This window comes from Schistocerca americana, chromosome 11 (genome assembly GCF_021461395.2).
Source record: "Schistocerca americana isolate TAMUIC-IGC-003095 chromosome 11, iqSchAmer2.1, whole genome shotgun sequence".
Taxonomy (NCBI): Eukaryota; Metazoa; Arthropoda; class Insecta; order Orthoptera; family Acrididae; genus Schistocerca; species Schistocerca americana.
Genome location: NC_060129.1, coordinates 160,527,944 through 160,545,887, shown reverse-complemented (window position 1 = coordinate 160,545,887; position 17,944 = coordinate 160,527,944). Strand labels below are relative to the sequence as shown.

The 17,944-nt window shown below is 42.4% G+C and overlaps 1 protein-coding gene across 1 annotated transcript in view; it reads left to right on the top strand.

Annotated features, from left to right (window-relative positions):
• The first annotated feature begins 836 nt into the window (after window positions 1-836).
• The window catches only part of LOC124553431 (protein roadkill-like), a 28,229-nt gene continuing 11,121 nt past the window's right edge, over window positions 837-17,944 (top strand). The window contains exons 1-3 of the mRNA XM_047127293.1: window positions 837-858; window positions 8,568-9,152; window positions 13,727-13,888. Of these exons, the coding sequence (XP_046983249.1) occupies window positions 8,587-9,152; window positions 13,727-13,888 (728 nt within the window). The 5' untranslated portion in view covers window positions 837-858; window positions 8,568-8,586. The remainder of the gene's footprint in view (window positions 859-8,567; window positions 9,153-13,726; window positions 13,889-17,944) is intronic.

Sequence of the window (17,944 nt, the reverse complement as noted above, 5' to 3'; positions counted from 1 at the left end):
GGAGGCACGTGCTGCACCTGCCGCCTGAGCTGGGTTCAGCTTGCTGGCCAGCCACAGTAGAGCGACTGCTGACGGCAGAGGTGGCAGCTCCGTGTACTGAATGTGGCGCCCTGTACACCCCAAATCACCTACAAACTTTAATCGTGTATCCTCGTTATTACGCAGTAGATCCACAAGAACTGTCCTTAATCGCTGTTCTTCCAGCTGTAGAAATTCCATCAGCAGGCAGTGTTAAAATATTCAATCTTATGTAAAAAAAACTATAATATATTTGAGGAGTCCGTTTCGTGGCATGATACTCACTGGAATCAGACAGAACTTACTCACAATCATTTGTGATACAACTGTGGCCATTCTACATCTAGTCTCCGGCCGGAATGGCTGAGCGGTTCTAGACGCTACAGTCAGGAACTGCGCGACTCCTCCGGTCGCAGGTTCGAATCCTGCCTCGGGCATGGATGTGTGTGATGTCCTTAGGTCGGTCAGGTTTAAGTAGTTCTAAGTTCTAGTGGACTGATGACCTCAGAAGTTAAGTCCCATAGTGGTCAGAGCCATTTGAACCATTTTCTACATCGAGTGCCGAACGGTTCTGTTTGACGTCGTTCAAACTGAAACAGAAACAAAATTTTCAATCTCGACGGTGTCGAGTTTAATCCAGTTATCGGGTGTATTGCGACATATCACACCCCGTGGGAATGGAACGTGCCTCTGGGATCCGAAGGGCGGATTGCGCAAGCGTGCTCCCGCGGCAGATAAGCCGGCCGGCGTGACGTCACGCGGCAGGTGTATAAGAGCGGCTGCCGCCAGCTGCGTTGCCTCGCCTCGCTCCGCGTCGCTCTGCTCCGCCCCGCCTGCAGGGTGAGTAGCGGCGCTGCTGCCGCCTGCCAGCCGGTCGCGCGTCTGCGGAAATGTCCAAATGTGTGTCAAATCTTACGGGACTTAACGGCTACGGTCGTCAGTCCATAAGCTTACACTCTACTTCACCTAAATTATCCTAAGGACAAACACACACACCCACGCCCGAGGGAGAATTCGAACATCCGCCGGGACCAGCCGCACAGTCCACGACTGCAGCGTCTCAGACCGCTCGGCTAATCCCGCGCGGCGGTGTGCCTGCCGGTGTGTGGACGTTTGCCGCGGCGGACATTTGCCTCGATTTTACCTGCTCCGAAGGTTTTGGTCTCTTGTCTCCCCCTCCTCCTCCTCCCCATCGCTTACTGACCCTTTCCGCTGGTTTACTTAACATAGAACCAGAATCTGTTGGGAATTTCCGCCACATTTCTAGAGAGAGTTTCGTTGTGCAAACTATTAAATGCATCTCGCATTGAAATGGACACCGAATTTCGAGCCTCAGTAAAACTTCGCCAATGTGGGAGATTTTGCGTTCGTCTAAATTATACTTGCCTTTTTCGGTGGTCCTGGAGCAGCATTCTGTCGTGTTTTGTGTACCATGTGGGATCAATTCCGTCTCTTATTAATTTATTTCGTATGAATCTCTCGAGTGCTGTTGATACTATGTTTTTCAACTTCAGCCATATATGGTCTTCACTACATAGTTTGGAAGGATTGGATGTTTCTAAGAAGTCAACCGAATGTTTAGCTGCTTTTATAAATAGATATATCTCGCGTTTAGTTTTGGTGAATTTCTTTGTTACGGAATTGAGCCTCGCTACGACTGTGTGTTCACTAATTCCTGTATCCGTCGTGATGCTCAGGATTATTTGTGGCTAAGAGTTCAAGTGTGTTTTCGTAACCATTTACATTTTGAATGGCCTCGTGAACTAACTGTTCAAAATAATTTTAAAAAAGCATTTAGAACAGTTACGGAAGTTGTTTTATATCTACAATGTGGTCTGGAAATGTATTTTTGTCAACATACGGAAGGTAGATTGAAGTCACTGCCAACTATAATCGTATGAGTAGCGTACCTATTCGTGATGAGACTCAAGTTTTCTTTGAACTGTTCAGCAACTGTTTCATCTGAGACCGGTGGTCAGTAAAAGGAGCCAGTTATTAATTTATTCCGATTGTCGAATATAACCTCTGTCCATACTAAGTCACAGGAACTACCTGCTTCAATGTCGCTTGTGAGCTGGAACGCACATTACATTATTTTTCCTTAACTTGTGCTTCTTGTTTCTGTTGTAGTGGAGATCATTACCATTACAGCTTTTCCCTCGAAAACCTAGGATGCTTTCTTTGTGACCCTGTAAATACCAGAGCTAAAGAATGTAGAACAACAATGTACGTTACAAGCATAGCGTTCGGTATTACTTCATTTCCTTCAAAAATGGTTCAAATGGCTCTGAGCACTATGGGACTTAACATCTGAGGTCATCAGTCCCCTAGAACTTAGAACTACTTAAACCTAACCAACCTGAGGACATCACACACATCCATGCCTGAGGCAAGATTCGAACCTGCGACTGTAGCGGTCTCGCGGTTCCAGACTGACGCGCCTAGAGCCGCTCGGCCACACCGGCCGGCTCATTTCCTTATTTCTAACATTTTAAAAATGTACGTCGGCTTTAGATGCCATGTCAATCATAGATGTTCTTATCTCTATTTGGTGAACGTATTTTCAGTCATGTTGTGAAGTTTGTCCCCCTACACTTTATTAACTAATGCTTGAACGCAAGGGATATCGCATTTTAGAGAGTACATTAATATGGAGTATGTCGTTCTCCTTTTCAAACATTCACATACCCATGGCCGGCATTCGCGCCTGCCAGCGCCACGCTGGAGCCCTGTACACGGGAGAGTACGGCCAGCCTGCCGGCCGCCGCCATTTTAGGCCTACTGCGCAAGGGCAGCCCTGTGGACGGAACTGTAAAATTCGCCTTTATATAAGGAGGCAACCGGCCTGAATGCGACAGTGCGTGAAGTGAACAAATAACTATCGTAATTAATCGTTACGTCCTTGATAACCCGGCGTCTACTGTGAAAATTTGCTACTCTCTCACTGACAAGGGAACCTCCCCATCGCACCCACCTCAGATGTAGTTATAAGTTGGCACAGTGTATAGGCCTTGAAAAACTGAACACAGATCAACCGAGAAAACAGGAAGAAGTTTGTGGAACTACGAAAAAATAAGCAAAATATACAAACTGAGTAGTCCATGCGCAAGGTAGGCAACATCAAGGATAATATGAGCTCAGGCGCGCAGTGGTCCCGTGGTTAGCGTGAGGAGCTGCGGAACGAGAGGTCCTTGGTTCAAGTCTTCCCTCGAGTGAAAACTTCAATTTTTTATTTTCAGACAATTATCAGAGTTCAGGCACTCACACATAATTAACTTCGCTCTCCAAAATTCCAGGACATGTTCAGATTTGCTTGGACATATGCAGCATTTGACGGTCTACACACGGAAAAATTTGAAAACGTTAAAAACATATGTTTTGGCAGAGCACAGAGAAAACTGTGCGACTGTGAAAGTGTTGCATTCATTTGTTGCAGTTTATGTGACACACTCTTATGTTTTCATCACTTTTTTGGAAGTGATTATCACATCCACATGAAAACCTAAATCGGGCAAGCTAGAAGAATCTTTTTGCCCATTCGCCAAGTGTGCAAGTTAGGTGGGTCGACAACATATTCCTGTCATGTGACGCACATGCCGTCACCTGTGTCGTATAGAATATGTCAGACGTGTTTCCTGTGGAGGAATCGGTTGACCTATGACCTTGCGATGAAATGTTTTCGGTTCCAATTGGAGAGGCACGTCCTTTCGTCTACTAATTGCACGGTTTTGCGGTACGGTCGCAAAACACAGACACTAAACTTATTACAGTGAACAGAGACGTGAATGAACGAACGGACAGATCATAACTTTGCGAAAATAAAGAAAGTAAACTTTTCACTCGAGGGAAGACTTGAACCAAGGACCTCTCGTTCCGCTGCTGCTCACGCTAACCACAGGACCACGGCGCTCCTGGGCTCGCATTATCCTTGATGTTGCCTTCCTTGCCCATGCACTACTCAGTTTGTATATTTTGCTTATTTTTTTCATAGTTCCACACAACTTCTTCCTGTTTTCTCGATTGATCTGTGTTCAGTTTTTCAAGGCCTATCCACTGTGCCAAATTATAAATCTCAGGGGGGTTGCGATGGGGAGGTTCCCCTGTGAGATATAGACGCTTATAAATATAGCTAGCAGTAAGTTTTTTCTCACGCTGACCTTTGTGAAAAGTATTACATGCTTAAACGATAGAATCCAGTCAAGGTCTTTGAGGTACACACATGACTTACAGTACATATTAAATTACAAATGCATACTTCGATTTGCATATTTCCTTTTTTAATGCTTGTTTGTTACAAATGATGGTAGTTATTTGTAATTAAAAATATAAAAAAAACAAAATTACAAATTACCGGTGCATCAATTTAGCTAAAACATGTGAAAGACAATAAATTTCTTCTTCTTAAAATACCTTTGCTGCATTTCTCATACCAATACTGCACTTTGCTGTATCTTCCTTCAGTACCTGGCAGTTATATTTCCTCCGAAGAACGTAAATTCGAGTCTTCAGAAATTCATCTACAACTCTGTCCACAACACTGTGAGAAGAAGGAATATTCTGAATGAGTTCCTCGAATGACTTCTGTGCAACTGCCTCCAGTGCTTGGAGGGACAACTTAGCTTCCAGGAACAGTTTTTCATCCACACGAAAGACTTTATCTGTCATCTCAATAATGCGAAATATTTCTTGGGACATGCATTCCAAGCTGTCTTGAGCTGTGTAATTTTTAGTTCAGTGAGTCTTCGTACTGCTTCACATTCAGACTTCTCCTTTGGTGAAAGTGATTCTCGGTACGCTTCACAAAGCAAATACTTTTGCTGCACTTGCTTTGTTGTTCTGCCTGCTAAATAGTGTGGAGACAGTGCTTCCTCAGGTGGCATTTCTTCAACATCGCTTACGTCTGAATTCGCACTTGCAAGCAAGTCTGCATCGTCTGTGCCTTCTGCTTCGTCGTACGTCCGTCTGTGTTCCAAGTAGTCGACAAGAAATTCACCATCTTCCGTCTGATAACTTCCACGGCGACTGGGACGAAAATACTGTGACACAGCAATAAGCCGCAGTATCATCTTGAAACTGAGACAATCTGGAACAGGATTACTGGCTCGAACCATACTGAAAAGGTTTTCCAGAGCATCCTGTGACAGCCTGCACAACAGAACACACTGGAAACCTGTTTCGTTCAGAAGATAATCCTGGACATTAATAGCTGTGCATGTTGCTAGAATAACTCCAGATTGTACAGGTTCCCAGATACCCCTGTTTCCAATTTTCAAACAGCGAGATGACACTCTTAAGGAACTGTACGCCATCATTGTGTATGTCCTCAACGGTTCTACACATGGCAGTTTTCCTGTTCCTTGAGGTCATTAATTTAAACCAACGGAAAATTGTGGCTATGAAAAACGCTGTTGATGTGGCAGAATCTTCAAGTACATGTTCCTCTATTGCATAATGTAACGATGCTGCAACGCTGTGATTTAAAAGTGCGTAAGCAGGACCAACCTTAATTTTATTATAATGCCCTGGCCTTATGACTTTATCTTTTAAATCCCTAGCAATATTTAATTTCTTTTCCTTGTCAAACTCGTACAGTTTCGTGATAGGCTCAATCGAGACTACCGGTCCCGCCAAATTATTGTCTGCAATTACTTGCCGTGGTAGGATAAAGTGGTCGGAATTAGTTAGGTGATTCCTCACATTCTTCAAGATATGAGCTACGTCAGGCACGAAGTACAGATTCCGCTCTGGAGAAAATGGATGCTGGCAGAAATTCTTTGTTTCATTATGACGACCAGCAATAACACGACATTCACGCCACACTGCCCGATTTTGTCCACCCATACCTGATACAATAACTTCTACCATCAGACCAATCGCTTCACACTTCACAATTAATTGCCACAGGAAAGACTGAAGTTCTTTACCTGAAATTGAGTTCCTGGTGAAATGGTAACCAATAATTTGTTTCCATCGCGTACTTAGACCACCAAGCATAAATACCAAGGCGTGACAAGCATGTTTTTCATACGAACCATTAGCTGCTGGAAGTGTTGGATAGCCAATTACGAATTTCGATGAAATGTCGTAATTTAGGCCTGGCGTGAGGCTCATCTCATCCATCATTATTGCAACATGTCTTTCAAAGGGATTCGTGGTGTCTACCTTCACTTTAAGAGCGGATACAAAATCCTCCAAAATACCTGGACTGATTGCCAGAGACTCAGGTTTCCTTTGTAGAGTTCGTTCGCTTGGTAATGGTTGTCCCAGTTCTCTTACCGGATTGTATTCAACGCTTCCACAAGCTAATCGAATTTTCAAAGCCTTCTTAATAATTTCTGGTGAGCACTTTGTCCCTCGTATGGTTTTTTTTCTGCAGTGCCGAGATCTGATCGTCGTTTAAAAAAGGTTTCACAAATGCCGCCATTGTACCAATTTTACCATTCGCACTGTGTAGTTGCTTCTGCAACAAGTGGACTTTCCTTTTCAAACTTTCTAGTTCCGTTTCAGTGTCATTCTCAGGAGGCAATCCGACGTCAGAACTGTGAACATCCGGCAAAACTTCTTGAGGAAGTACGCAAACTTGCTCATTGCCTGAAAAGAAATAGTATTAATAATAATAACAAAAAAATGTTTTGTCGAACGAAAACGCGAGAAATTTAAGTTTCATAAAAAGTTAGTAGTGAATAAGATAGATAAGTCTGTCTTTAGTTACATATATATATTTAAACAGTACCTGGCTCTGTCTGTGTAGTGAAAGTGCACTCAGGTTCCCTTTGCACACCCCTGTCCTTTGCTGGCTTTCCTCCCTTAATTTGAGGACGATGGCTAAATATAGTGGGTACTACATTAGATTTCAGTTTTTTAACACCATCCTTACAATTTGCTTCAAACTGATCAGGTGTGAAGTCAAGCTAAAAATGACAGTCCAAATTACACTGTTAAATAAAGTTCAAAACTAATACCAGTAAAGAAGTAAAGATGGCATTATAAATAACTAACAAAATAAACCTTTTCAAATTTCGTATACATGAAGTGCATCTGTATTTGAAGATTTGATTTTCAGGTTCTGTCTCTTATTCAATGGTGATCGTAGGCATTCTTGTAAAAATGATGTGGATGTAGCTTTATTAATACTATCAATAACTTTGTTAATGCATTTAGAGCTATTTCTACATAAATACTACTACAAAAATGTATAAAGTGAAAAAAATTTTTTTTTGTTTTCAGGTGTTTGTGTGTGTGCGCGTGTGTCTGTGTGTGTGCATGTGTGTGTGTGTGTGTGTGTGTGTGTGTGTGTGGTCCATGTAACCGCCACCAGCCCCGCACTTTTTTATAAATCCAGACTGAGTTTCTTAAAATGTGGCCTGACCTTTTTGAGGAAACAATGTTAATATTTCCGCTGGACAACTACCTTAAATGTTCAGTACTTTCTCTCTTTTTAAGTCATTCTTCTTTCTATGGATGGAAATTCAAATGTCTGTTTTAAGATTTGTGGACAGTTTCCCTCGTTCACTTATACAACACCTAAGAGTATAGAGCCAACCTTTCACATTCATCGCTCCCACACCGAGAAGATCAGCAGGAACATTGTCGGTACATGGCTCATGTTGATTCTCGACTTCTACAGAACTATTCTGAATTGCTGTTTTAAAATCGATTCTTCAGCGACTGTTACTAATGAAACAACGTGAATCCAATAAGCAGATAGTGATTTCCCATTTTATTCAAAGGTCCAGTCTCGGCATCTAATGCACACAGTCAGTGTAAGGACGAATTGAGAAATTCTTCAGTGAAAATTAGACCTCGTTGTCCACAAACTGTATCATCGAGTGGTTATCTACTATTATCAGTACCATCTGCAATGCGGCGGTTCAGTGACTTCTGCTACAAAATGATAGTATACGTGTTAGTTGAAGGGAAAGAATATTCTCTGTGGCTGGCTCTGACATATCGTGCTGTGTGTGGTTGTCGGATGTTGTCCTGTTGGACTATTTGAGAAGTGTTGAGAATGAGTTGCAGGCTGAGTAGGCCTGCTTTCCATAGGCAATGTTTCCCAGAAGCACCCTCCAGGTTTTAGTAGACCTGTGTGAAACAACTCCTGCAAGGCTACATGCACAATTATTGGTTAAATGACGAATAATATAGATTCCTGCCATAAAATAATGTCGCTTCCTTGAAGGAAAGAAGTGAACAGAATATCTCGTTGAATAAAGTACTGCTATAGTTCTTTACAACCTTCTTAGTATTTTGGTAGATGTCCACTTCTAACGATTGCCGGTTCAAGTAAAATCGCTGTGTAGAAAAACTTATGGAAATGAAGCCTCCCCCCTTCTGGAGCTTGTTGCACAAATGAAATGTGCTGAAAGAAAACCGTAACTATTTAAAAACGTATTATTAAAGATATGCAGGTATTCACCAATGGCATCAGTCTAACACAGCAAAGATGTGACGATACTGCCACTGGCTGGTGATGGACCACTTTTTATGAACCGTCACTCGAGAAGTATCAGCAGTCACCTGTAAGCTGAAAGGGCTGCTCGGTGATGCAGTGTTTCAGAATCGTCCGCAATGGAAATGGTTAAGGACATCACGGAGACGGCGGCCGTGGACCTGGGGGACCTGCTGGACGCCGGGGACGACGCCGTGGTGATACTCGAGGCAGGTGACACGCGGCTGTTGGCGCACAGGGCCGTCCTGGCGGACAGGAGCCCTGTGTTCGCCGCCATGTTCGCCCACGACACCCTCGAGGCCAGCAGCGGCGCGGTGAGCATCCCGGACGTGGGGGGCCCGGTGCTGAGGCAGCTGGTCTCCTACCTGTACACCCTGCGGGCCCCCCAGCTGCCCGGCATGGCCCCCCAGCTGCTGGCAGCAGCGGATAAGTACGGGGTGTCGCGGCTGAAGGCAGAGTGCGAGCGGCAGGTGGCCGCTCAGCTGACCGTTGAGACGGCGGCGGCCGCAGCTGTTCTCGCAGTCCGCCACTCCTGCAGTGACCTCAAGCACGCTGCACTGGCGTTCATTAAGACCTGTGCGTTCGAGGTGATGGCCACTCAGGGGTGGGCAGATGCGATGCGGAAGCAGCCGGAAGACTTGATCGAAGTGAGCCAGTTGCTGTATGATCCACCACCAAAAAGCAGGTAAGTGCGAGACAACCCACTCATTCGTGTCCCTCAGTTCTCGATGTGTGCGTGTGTGTGTGTGTGTGTGTGTGTGTGTGTGTGTGTGTGTATTTGTAAGACTATAATTTTTGTCACTGAGTTTCCTTAGATGTGTCACTGCTGTAAGATACGCAATCATAGACCGTCATTTCCTGCTAGCTCACGATGCTATCATTGTCCTCTTGTAGCAGGTTAGCTGAATCCCCAAGCTGAGTCCACTTCATTAACAGGCATGTTTTCTAGCAAAAATAATCAAACAACCAATTTCTAGACATTTATCTGTCGAACTACACGTGTAGGAAAAGTTGTTCTTTAGGTTTTGGCATCAAGTGTGAGGAGAGTAGGATACATTAACTGTGTGAATGCAGCATCACGCAGTCTGCTGTGCACACAAAGCTGTATTGCCCAACCCAGCCTAAAACACAGTGATGTGTGTAGTTTGCAGCCGGCAGCCCTTACGGGTTGCTGTAAGCCCGTTCATATAGAGCAGCGTTTAAAGTTGTTCAGTGCCTCTGTGGCTGATGACAATGAGACACCTCTGAACAGAGTCACGCTGCATGAAGACGACGACCGAGTACGTCACTTCTGGCCGACACCTCGAGCAAGGAAGCGTACTGCACAACGGTTCGAGGAGGGCGGCAACATATTTACAGTTTACGACAGCTGATGTTGATCTGCGGAATTTTCTTCATGTAGTAAAGCAGACCATGAGAGTAATCGCTGTTCACACCTCACTACTACAGCTTCGTTCTCTGTCACTTTCTTTCTTCATGCAAGCCATATGCCAGTAACCTCCCCAACATAATTCTTTGTTCTCTCCAAATCCAGGCAGTACATGGAAGATTTTGAATTTCTCTAAAGGAACATTATATGACAGAATAATGGTTCGCTGTCAGGTCTTGTATGGAAGATGATCAGAAAACCTGTTGAAGTAAGCATCGGTGCTCCAGTGTATGGCTGCTCACACCTCTCGCAGCCTTGGACCACCTCACAGAAACACAAAACCAGTCCTCGCGACGGTTCTGGCTGGTCCCATATAATTGAGTCTTCCCACATCACTTCCTTCTCCTCTCTATTCAGCCGCTACATGAAGCTCACACAGTACTTGGATACATTCCCTTCTGTGCCATGCTCTACTGTGTCTTTGATGAACCGGTACCCCACACCTCTCTGCCTGTTTCAGTTGCTCTATGGATTTCTATAGCCACCCAGTGAACACCACAGACTTGCATTCCACTGTGGCACTACCTATGAAATTATCTACCCCATCTATTACTGTTGCTATTCCACCTCTCATAGTCTGAACATGAAACAGATTCTGAGACCAAAATTCCCTTTTTTCTGCACCATCTTACAGTTACATATGTCCATACAAGTCTAGTACCCATTAACACTGATAAACCGTCATTTATTTTGCAGCTGTATTCTAATACTTAGGTAATATTTTGTGTGGTATTTGACATACTGGTAAGCTTGTGTTTGAGGTGACGCTAAATGCATTCCCTCAAACAACTGCAATGAACTTATAGCCTATACTGTAAATCATTCAATGTGTTTCTCTTTTGTTCAATAGACATCAACATGAAAATTCATGTTTGAAACATCGATCATATTACAATCTTTAGTTATGTTCTTGAAAAAAAAATTAATACATCACACCTAAATATATTTTCCTACATTACTCCAAACTCCTATTTCACACTATGTGAATGACACAAGGTCTTAAGTTTGAGAAAGTTTTTGTTAACAGTAACCTTTTTACTGACAGTAATCCTTGTGTACATTTTACAAATTCTCTTGATGTATATTAGATCCTTGTAATTCCTGATCTTCACCTAGTTCACTGCCGCATACTGCACACACTATGGGCGTCAGTTGCAGACAGAGATATCCTGTTCCTTTCTGGGTCTACCACCGTCTTTTACTGTATGATTCCCCTCTTCTCCCCCCATTGCCCCTCACACTCAAATTTTATACATCACAGACGCCTAGGATTTTCATAATAATTAAAATAAGATGTATAAAAGTGTTGCATATAAGCAGAATAATTTTTTACTTCAATAATACAGTGCTTTTGCATTTTTTGGGGAGGATGTCTCATTACCTCATGTTTATCCTCTGCTCCTTGTATCCGTGCCAGGACCTTGTAGACATAAGTTTCTTATAGAATTTACCATTCATGTCTCCTGTATGTGGAAGACAAACTTCACTTTGTTTCAGTAGTGAGTTCACAGCACAGCTTACAGACCACAATATCATCAGTCACAAACATTGAGCACCGCCCCAGCCCCCACCCCACCCACCTACCCACACACACACACACACACACACACACACACACACACACACACACACACACATACACACTTTGTTTTCCATCATGGGGAAATGACACAGCTTACTTTGAGCGACTCATCATTTTGTGTGTGCTTATAAAGTGAGGTGGCTCATTTGAAAAATACTTCAGTTTCTGTTAATTGTGTTTCTTGGATGAAATTTAGATTTATATGGTAACTCTGTTAGGCCAAGTAAATTTCGCGTTGCCACATCCTCACACCTTCCCACACTTCCCACTGTACTGAATTTCTTCTCCGGCTCATGTCGAAAAGCGCTGTCCACCTTTTCATTATATGTACCTCCCAAAACCCAGTCTTTAACACATGCTTTGAAGACTGATGATCGGAGTATCCTGTTAATTAAATTAAGATATCCTTCGCAACCAGAAGAGCGCCGTGGCTGTCCAGTTGGATTGTTTCACCACTAGCGAGATATGCTCGTGCCTGAACTAGAAATTACACGAGGAAAAGTTCTGTGCTGACTGGGATTCTAACCCCGTACATACTATCACCGCTGATGACTACACATGAAGACATGTTGACTGTCAAATAGTTTTTCACCAGTAATTAGAAGTGGAATTTATAAACCTGAAATGATGTGATAAAAAGTTCTGTGCCCGACTGAGAGTCGAAACCGGCACCAATCGTTATTGTTGACAATGCATGTAGAGATGTAAAAAAATTATTATTGCCTTTCACCTATGATTTACAATGCAAATGCTACGACTTGAAGTGACCCGATGAAAATTTTTACACCTGCCCACTATTTAAAACCAGACTTGCACTTTTCTTGGAAAACCTGAAGAGTTGGTAATGTTGGGGAAGCAACAAAATGATGGAACTGTATAGTCCAAAAAGGGTCAAAAACTGTGGAAAGGGATATCTGTGTTAAACTCCCAGCTCGCCAGCTCAGCAGCAACATTTTGAACACCTTAACCTCAAATACCTGCTCTGTGAAATATATAATTTCGACTTGATTTTGTAATCGCTGAAATAAATAACGGTCAGCTGCACTATTGGCATTATGGAATGATGCAGAAATTTCTGTAGGAAGTGTTGGCCCCTAACTGAGCAGCTGTGACTTCGTACGAATCTATGGTTACACTAACACTCGATCATACAAAATTAACTCGGCGACAAGTATCAATCGAATTTCCAGAAAGTTCTCCAGATAGTGTTGTCGCATTTATAGCTGCCATATGTGTCATTGTGTCAAAGCAGTTAATTATTTTGTAGTGCTTTATTTTTGAGCTAGAGGTTTATAATTTTACTAAAAGAAGAGATGTATTTGGTTTATAAGGACGTCATTCGTAGACAGTCATTATTCTGTTCAGACACTGAGTCCATTGTTATTCTGAAAGTGTTGTGCTTTTATTACAATTTCAAAAGGAATTTCTTTTTCACCATGAGGTGGTATTAAGCTACAAAGCAACTTTGTTTATCCAATATAACAGTTTTTGGAGGAGGTCATTCATTATTATTCTGTTATTATTCACACCATTGATCTTGGCAAAGACGATGCATGTCTTCAGTAAATGTAGCCTATGTAGCGCAGGCCTAAAAAAAGTATCATGCAACTGCATAGTAAAGTGCATACTCTTTCTCACATAACATTCACATTGCTGCATATAGCCTTAAAGGGCATAATTAACTGAAACAAGTAGATTCATGCATAAGATGGTAGAGATATTGTTCGATGTGTTGTTACACAGGTTACTATAAGTTCGTTTATCTATTGTCATTTTTATTTGAAGGTATAAACTGTTTATGCAGTGATGTATTCAATGTTATACTCTTGAAGGTTATAAGGATTATTATTTAAGCATTCTAAAACGGTGTTTAACGAGTATTTGTAGCTATAAAACAATGATAGGTGCTGGAAGCAAATCCCAGTAAATCGTTAACAATTCTATTAGGTTCTGGGTTCTGGGTTTGCATCCAATGCAAAACTTTATGGAATGTCATTTCAAGATTTCTACCTGTTGTATGGTGTTGTGATCAACTGCTGTAGGGAGCTCAGGCGTGCATCTGAATGTCATTAACTCAACAGCAATTCATTTGTATTAACTGGACCGCTATTGCAGCATTCGGCACCTGTCGTCTGCCACCTGCCAGTGTGTGCACGGCCCCTCAGCAGGGCTGGCTGTAGTGAGCCACCCCCACATCCTCACATGGATACGCCAGCCAGCTCACACTCTGCTCTCTCTGTATGTGCAGCACACCAGCCGTCACCGCCACTACCGCCACTGCCACCACCACCACTGACGCCACCACCACCACCGCCACCACCACCACTGCCAACGCACCCCGCCAGACACCTGCTGCAGCTGCACTTCCCACATCTCCTCCACCTGGAGAAGCCACTGTCTCTCGCATGCGGTGAGTTCCCTCACTACACACACATGCACGCACACATTAGCACTACATTGTACAGAAGGTAGAAAAACAGAGAAAGGAAATGTAAAGGATCAGTCTACATTCAGTGAGGGTCAGCAAAATGAAATCATAACATATGGTCAGATGAATAATGGGGCAGTATCCACAGAATGAGTAAGTTGTATTATGAGAGAAAGGTCAATTAAAAATGGTTTGGTAGGGAAAGCAGTGATCTATTGTGAACATTTCAGTGATATATTCCCATCAGAACCAGTAAACCAATCCAGCAACAACTCTGGCATGTAAGGCGACTTCACACACAGAAAATCCAGTCACAGAGAGGGATTATGAGAGCACATGATGCGTAACACTATATTTAAAGAGACATAAACATCTAAAAATCATGGTGTATTGGAATGCAGTAGCAGGGGATGAGTAAAGACAGATTTATTTATGAGACAATTTAGGGTCGTTGGTAGAAACAAAAGAGAAGAAAGGATCCTAGACCCCTAAATTAAACTTGTGCAAGTAACAAGAATTACTCCGTTCAAGAATCAAAACAAAAGCAGTAGTTGGTCTCTTAAGCCTAAGCTCCTCAGGGTTTGGACCAACATGATTGTACCACTTTATTTTGCTATAACAGGTAGTCAAAGTAACAACAGACATGCAAAGCAGAAACTCTGCCAACTGTAGATCACATTTCTGTCTGTCAACACACTTAGAGTGCTGAGATCCCATCATTTATTTCTGGGAAGAGGGGGTGCCGGGTCGGACTCTTCACCACAGAGCAGCATTTGCATCCAAAGTCTCCAGTTATTTGTTGGATGTAGTACAATCTTTGTCTTTGTCTACAGTTTTTACTCTCTGCTGCTTCCACCACTACCATGGCAATTATTCCCTGATGTCTTCAGATATATCCCACTTTCCACAGTTCCTTTCTTATCAATTCACCTAATTCTCAACATCCTTTTATTGCATCCCAATTTGAATGCTCCAAGGCACTTCTCTTCCTGTATCTCCCATAATCCATTATTCATTTCCATACAATACTGTGCTCCAAATGTACATTTTCAGATATTCTATCACAAAATTGAGGCCTATCTTCGGCAGCAGTAGCGTTGTTTTGCCTGGAATGATCTGTTTTCCTCTGTTACATTACTTCATATAACAATCTCGCTGTGTCCCTCATTGTAAATTGGCTTCCCAGGTAGCAGAATCACTCAAATTAATTTACTTTGTGGTCCCTAATTTTGACGTTAAGTTTGACACTGATGTTATTTCTGTTACTCCCCAATATTTCAGTCTATCTTTGGTTTAAATCATAATTCTGTCCTCACCCAACTGTTTATTGCATTAACCACTTGGGTACTTCTTTCTCACTTTCAGTGAACATGGTAATAACACCAGTGAATGTTATCAATGAAATGCCTTCACCCTCAATTTTAATTAAATTTCTGGAAGTTTATTAAATTACGCGAACGATTCCTTGATGTTCAAACTGAACCCTTGGCGATACTAATTCGGTCCCTGTTTTGCACCTTTTTAATGACAGTATTCCTTGCTTCAGCTTTTGCTGTTCCATGTTGATTATTGTACATATAGTAATTTATATAATCTGCTTGTATTCTATATCTCACTCGTATTTTTTGAGATTTCACACATGTCGCATTACTTTACATTGTCAATCTTTTTAAAGGTGGCCTAATGCAATGAAGGCTGTGTGACTTTCTTTAAACTTTGCTTCCCTTTTGAAGTGTAAGATTAGATCTATCTCTCTGGTGCTTTTACCTTTGTTACATCCAAACTTACTTTCTTGTACATATTAATCGTGTCAGCAATTAGGATTCATAAGCTAATTAGCTGATTGTGCGAAATCGTTCGCATTTAGTGGTCCTCACACGCATGTGGAGTGTGTAGATGATATTTTTCTGTAAATTTGTTGCTATGTCTATAGTCCCATAGATTGTACAGATGAATTTGAATAGTTGAAACTTCCTGGCAGATTAAAACTGCGTGCCCGACCGAGACTCGAACTCGGCACCTTTGCCTTTCGCGTGCAAGTGCTCTACCATCTGAGCTTCCGAAGCACGACTCACGCCCGGTACTCACAGCTTCACTTCTGCCATTCTGGAATTTGAATAGTCGTTTCATTGCAGCCTCCTGCAAGCATCATATAAACTGCAAGGGAATGTTATTTAACCATTCGCTTTCTCTTTGCACAAATCGTCCAGAGCTTTGTTAAACTCTGTGTCTAATGACCAGTCCGCTATGTTTTCCAGCTCGACTTTCAATTTCCCTTCCATCATGTCATTCAATAGTCCCTCCCTCATGGAGGTGCTCATTGTACTTTTGTCAGCCATCCCTTTCTCTCCCCCCTCCCCCCTCTCTCTCTCTTTCTTTCCTCCCCCCCACCCCCTGCACTTAGCAGCGGAATTCTTTTCTAACTCTTACGCCCAACCCTGCAGATGTCAGACATTCAGATCAGTACCAAAAGTTGCAGGTCGATAGCTTATCAACAAAAACTGCGGTTTAGTTCATGCTGTCTGCTGTTGTCCAGCAGAGAGTACATAAACGTTAATTAAAAGTAACACCAGGACTACAGAGCACTTCACAAGCCTAACAGTGAGTATGTAACGTATGTTGCTTTCATGTGGAAGTTGATAGAGCCTAAGATTCCTGTATCAAAGATCATGGGTTCACAACCCAACGACCCTAATTTTTTTACCGTATTATGTGTGAAAGTGCTATATGGGACGACGCGCTTTTTTTTGGGGTCATCAGTCTTCTAACTGGTTTGATGCGGCCCATCACTAATTCCTCTCTTGTGCCAGCAACCTCTTCAGGACAGAGTAGCACTTGCAATCTATGTCCTCAATTATTCGCTCTATGTATCCCAATCTCTGTCTTTCTCTGGAGTCCTTGGCCTCTGTAACTCCCTCTGCTACCATGGAAGTCATTCGTCGATTCCTTAGCAGATGTGCTATCATTCTGCCTCTTCACGTTGTCAGTGTTTTCCATATATTCCTTTCCTCTCCGATTCTACACAGAATGACTTCATTCCTTACCTCGTCAATCCACATGATTTTCAACATTCGCCAGTAGCACCACAGCTCAAATGCTTAGATTCTCTATTCCAGTTTTCCCACAGTCCATGTTTCACTACCATACAATCCTGTACTCCATATGTACATTCTTAGAAATTTCTTCAGCAAATTAAGGCCTATGTTTTATATCAGTAGAATTCTCTTGGTCAGGGCTAGTCTGCTTTTGATGTCCTCCTTCGTCCATCCGTCTTTGGTTACTTTGCTGCCCAGGTAGCAGAATTCTTTAACTTCATCTGCTTCATGACCATCAATTCTGATGCTAATTCAGTTTCACTCAGGATAGGAAAGTGAGCAGCATATCATATCCTTGATATCCTTTCATCTTGAATTTTAATTCCACTCCTGATCCTTTCCTTTATTTCATTCCTTCTTCTTTGTACAGATTGAACAGTAGGGTGGAAGACTACATCCGCACCTTACACTCTTTTTAATCCAAGCACTTTGTTCTTGGTCGTTCAGTCTTATTATTCCTTCTTGGCCCTTGTACATATTGTATACCAGACATCTCTAGCTATAGCTTAGCCCTATTTTTCTCAGAATTTCGAACACTTTGCACCACTTTACATTGTCGAACACTTTGTCCAAGTCATCAAATCCTATGAACGTGTCTTGATTTTTCTTTAGTCTTGCTTCCATTATCAACCACAATGTCAAAATTGCCTCTCTAGTGCCTCTACCTTTTCTAAAGCCAAACTAATTGTCATCTAGCACATCCTCAATTTTCTTTTCCATTCTTCTGTATACTATTCTTGTCAGGAACTTGGATGCATGAGCTGCTGAGCTGATTGTGCGGTAATTCTCGCACTTGTCAGCTCTAACGGTCTTTGTATTGGGTTGATGGTATTTTTCCGAAGTCCTAAGACACATACATTTTACGCACCGACGTGAATAGTCGTTTTGTTGCCATTTCTCCCAATGATTTTAGAAATTATGATGGAATTTTATGTATATGATC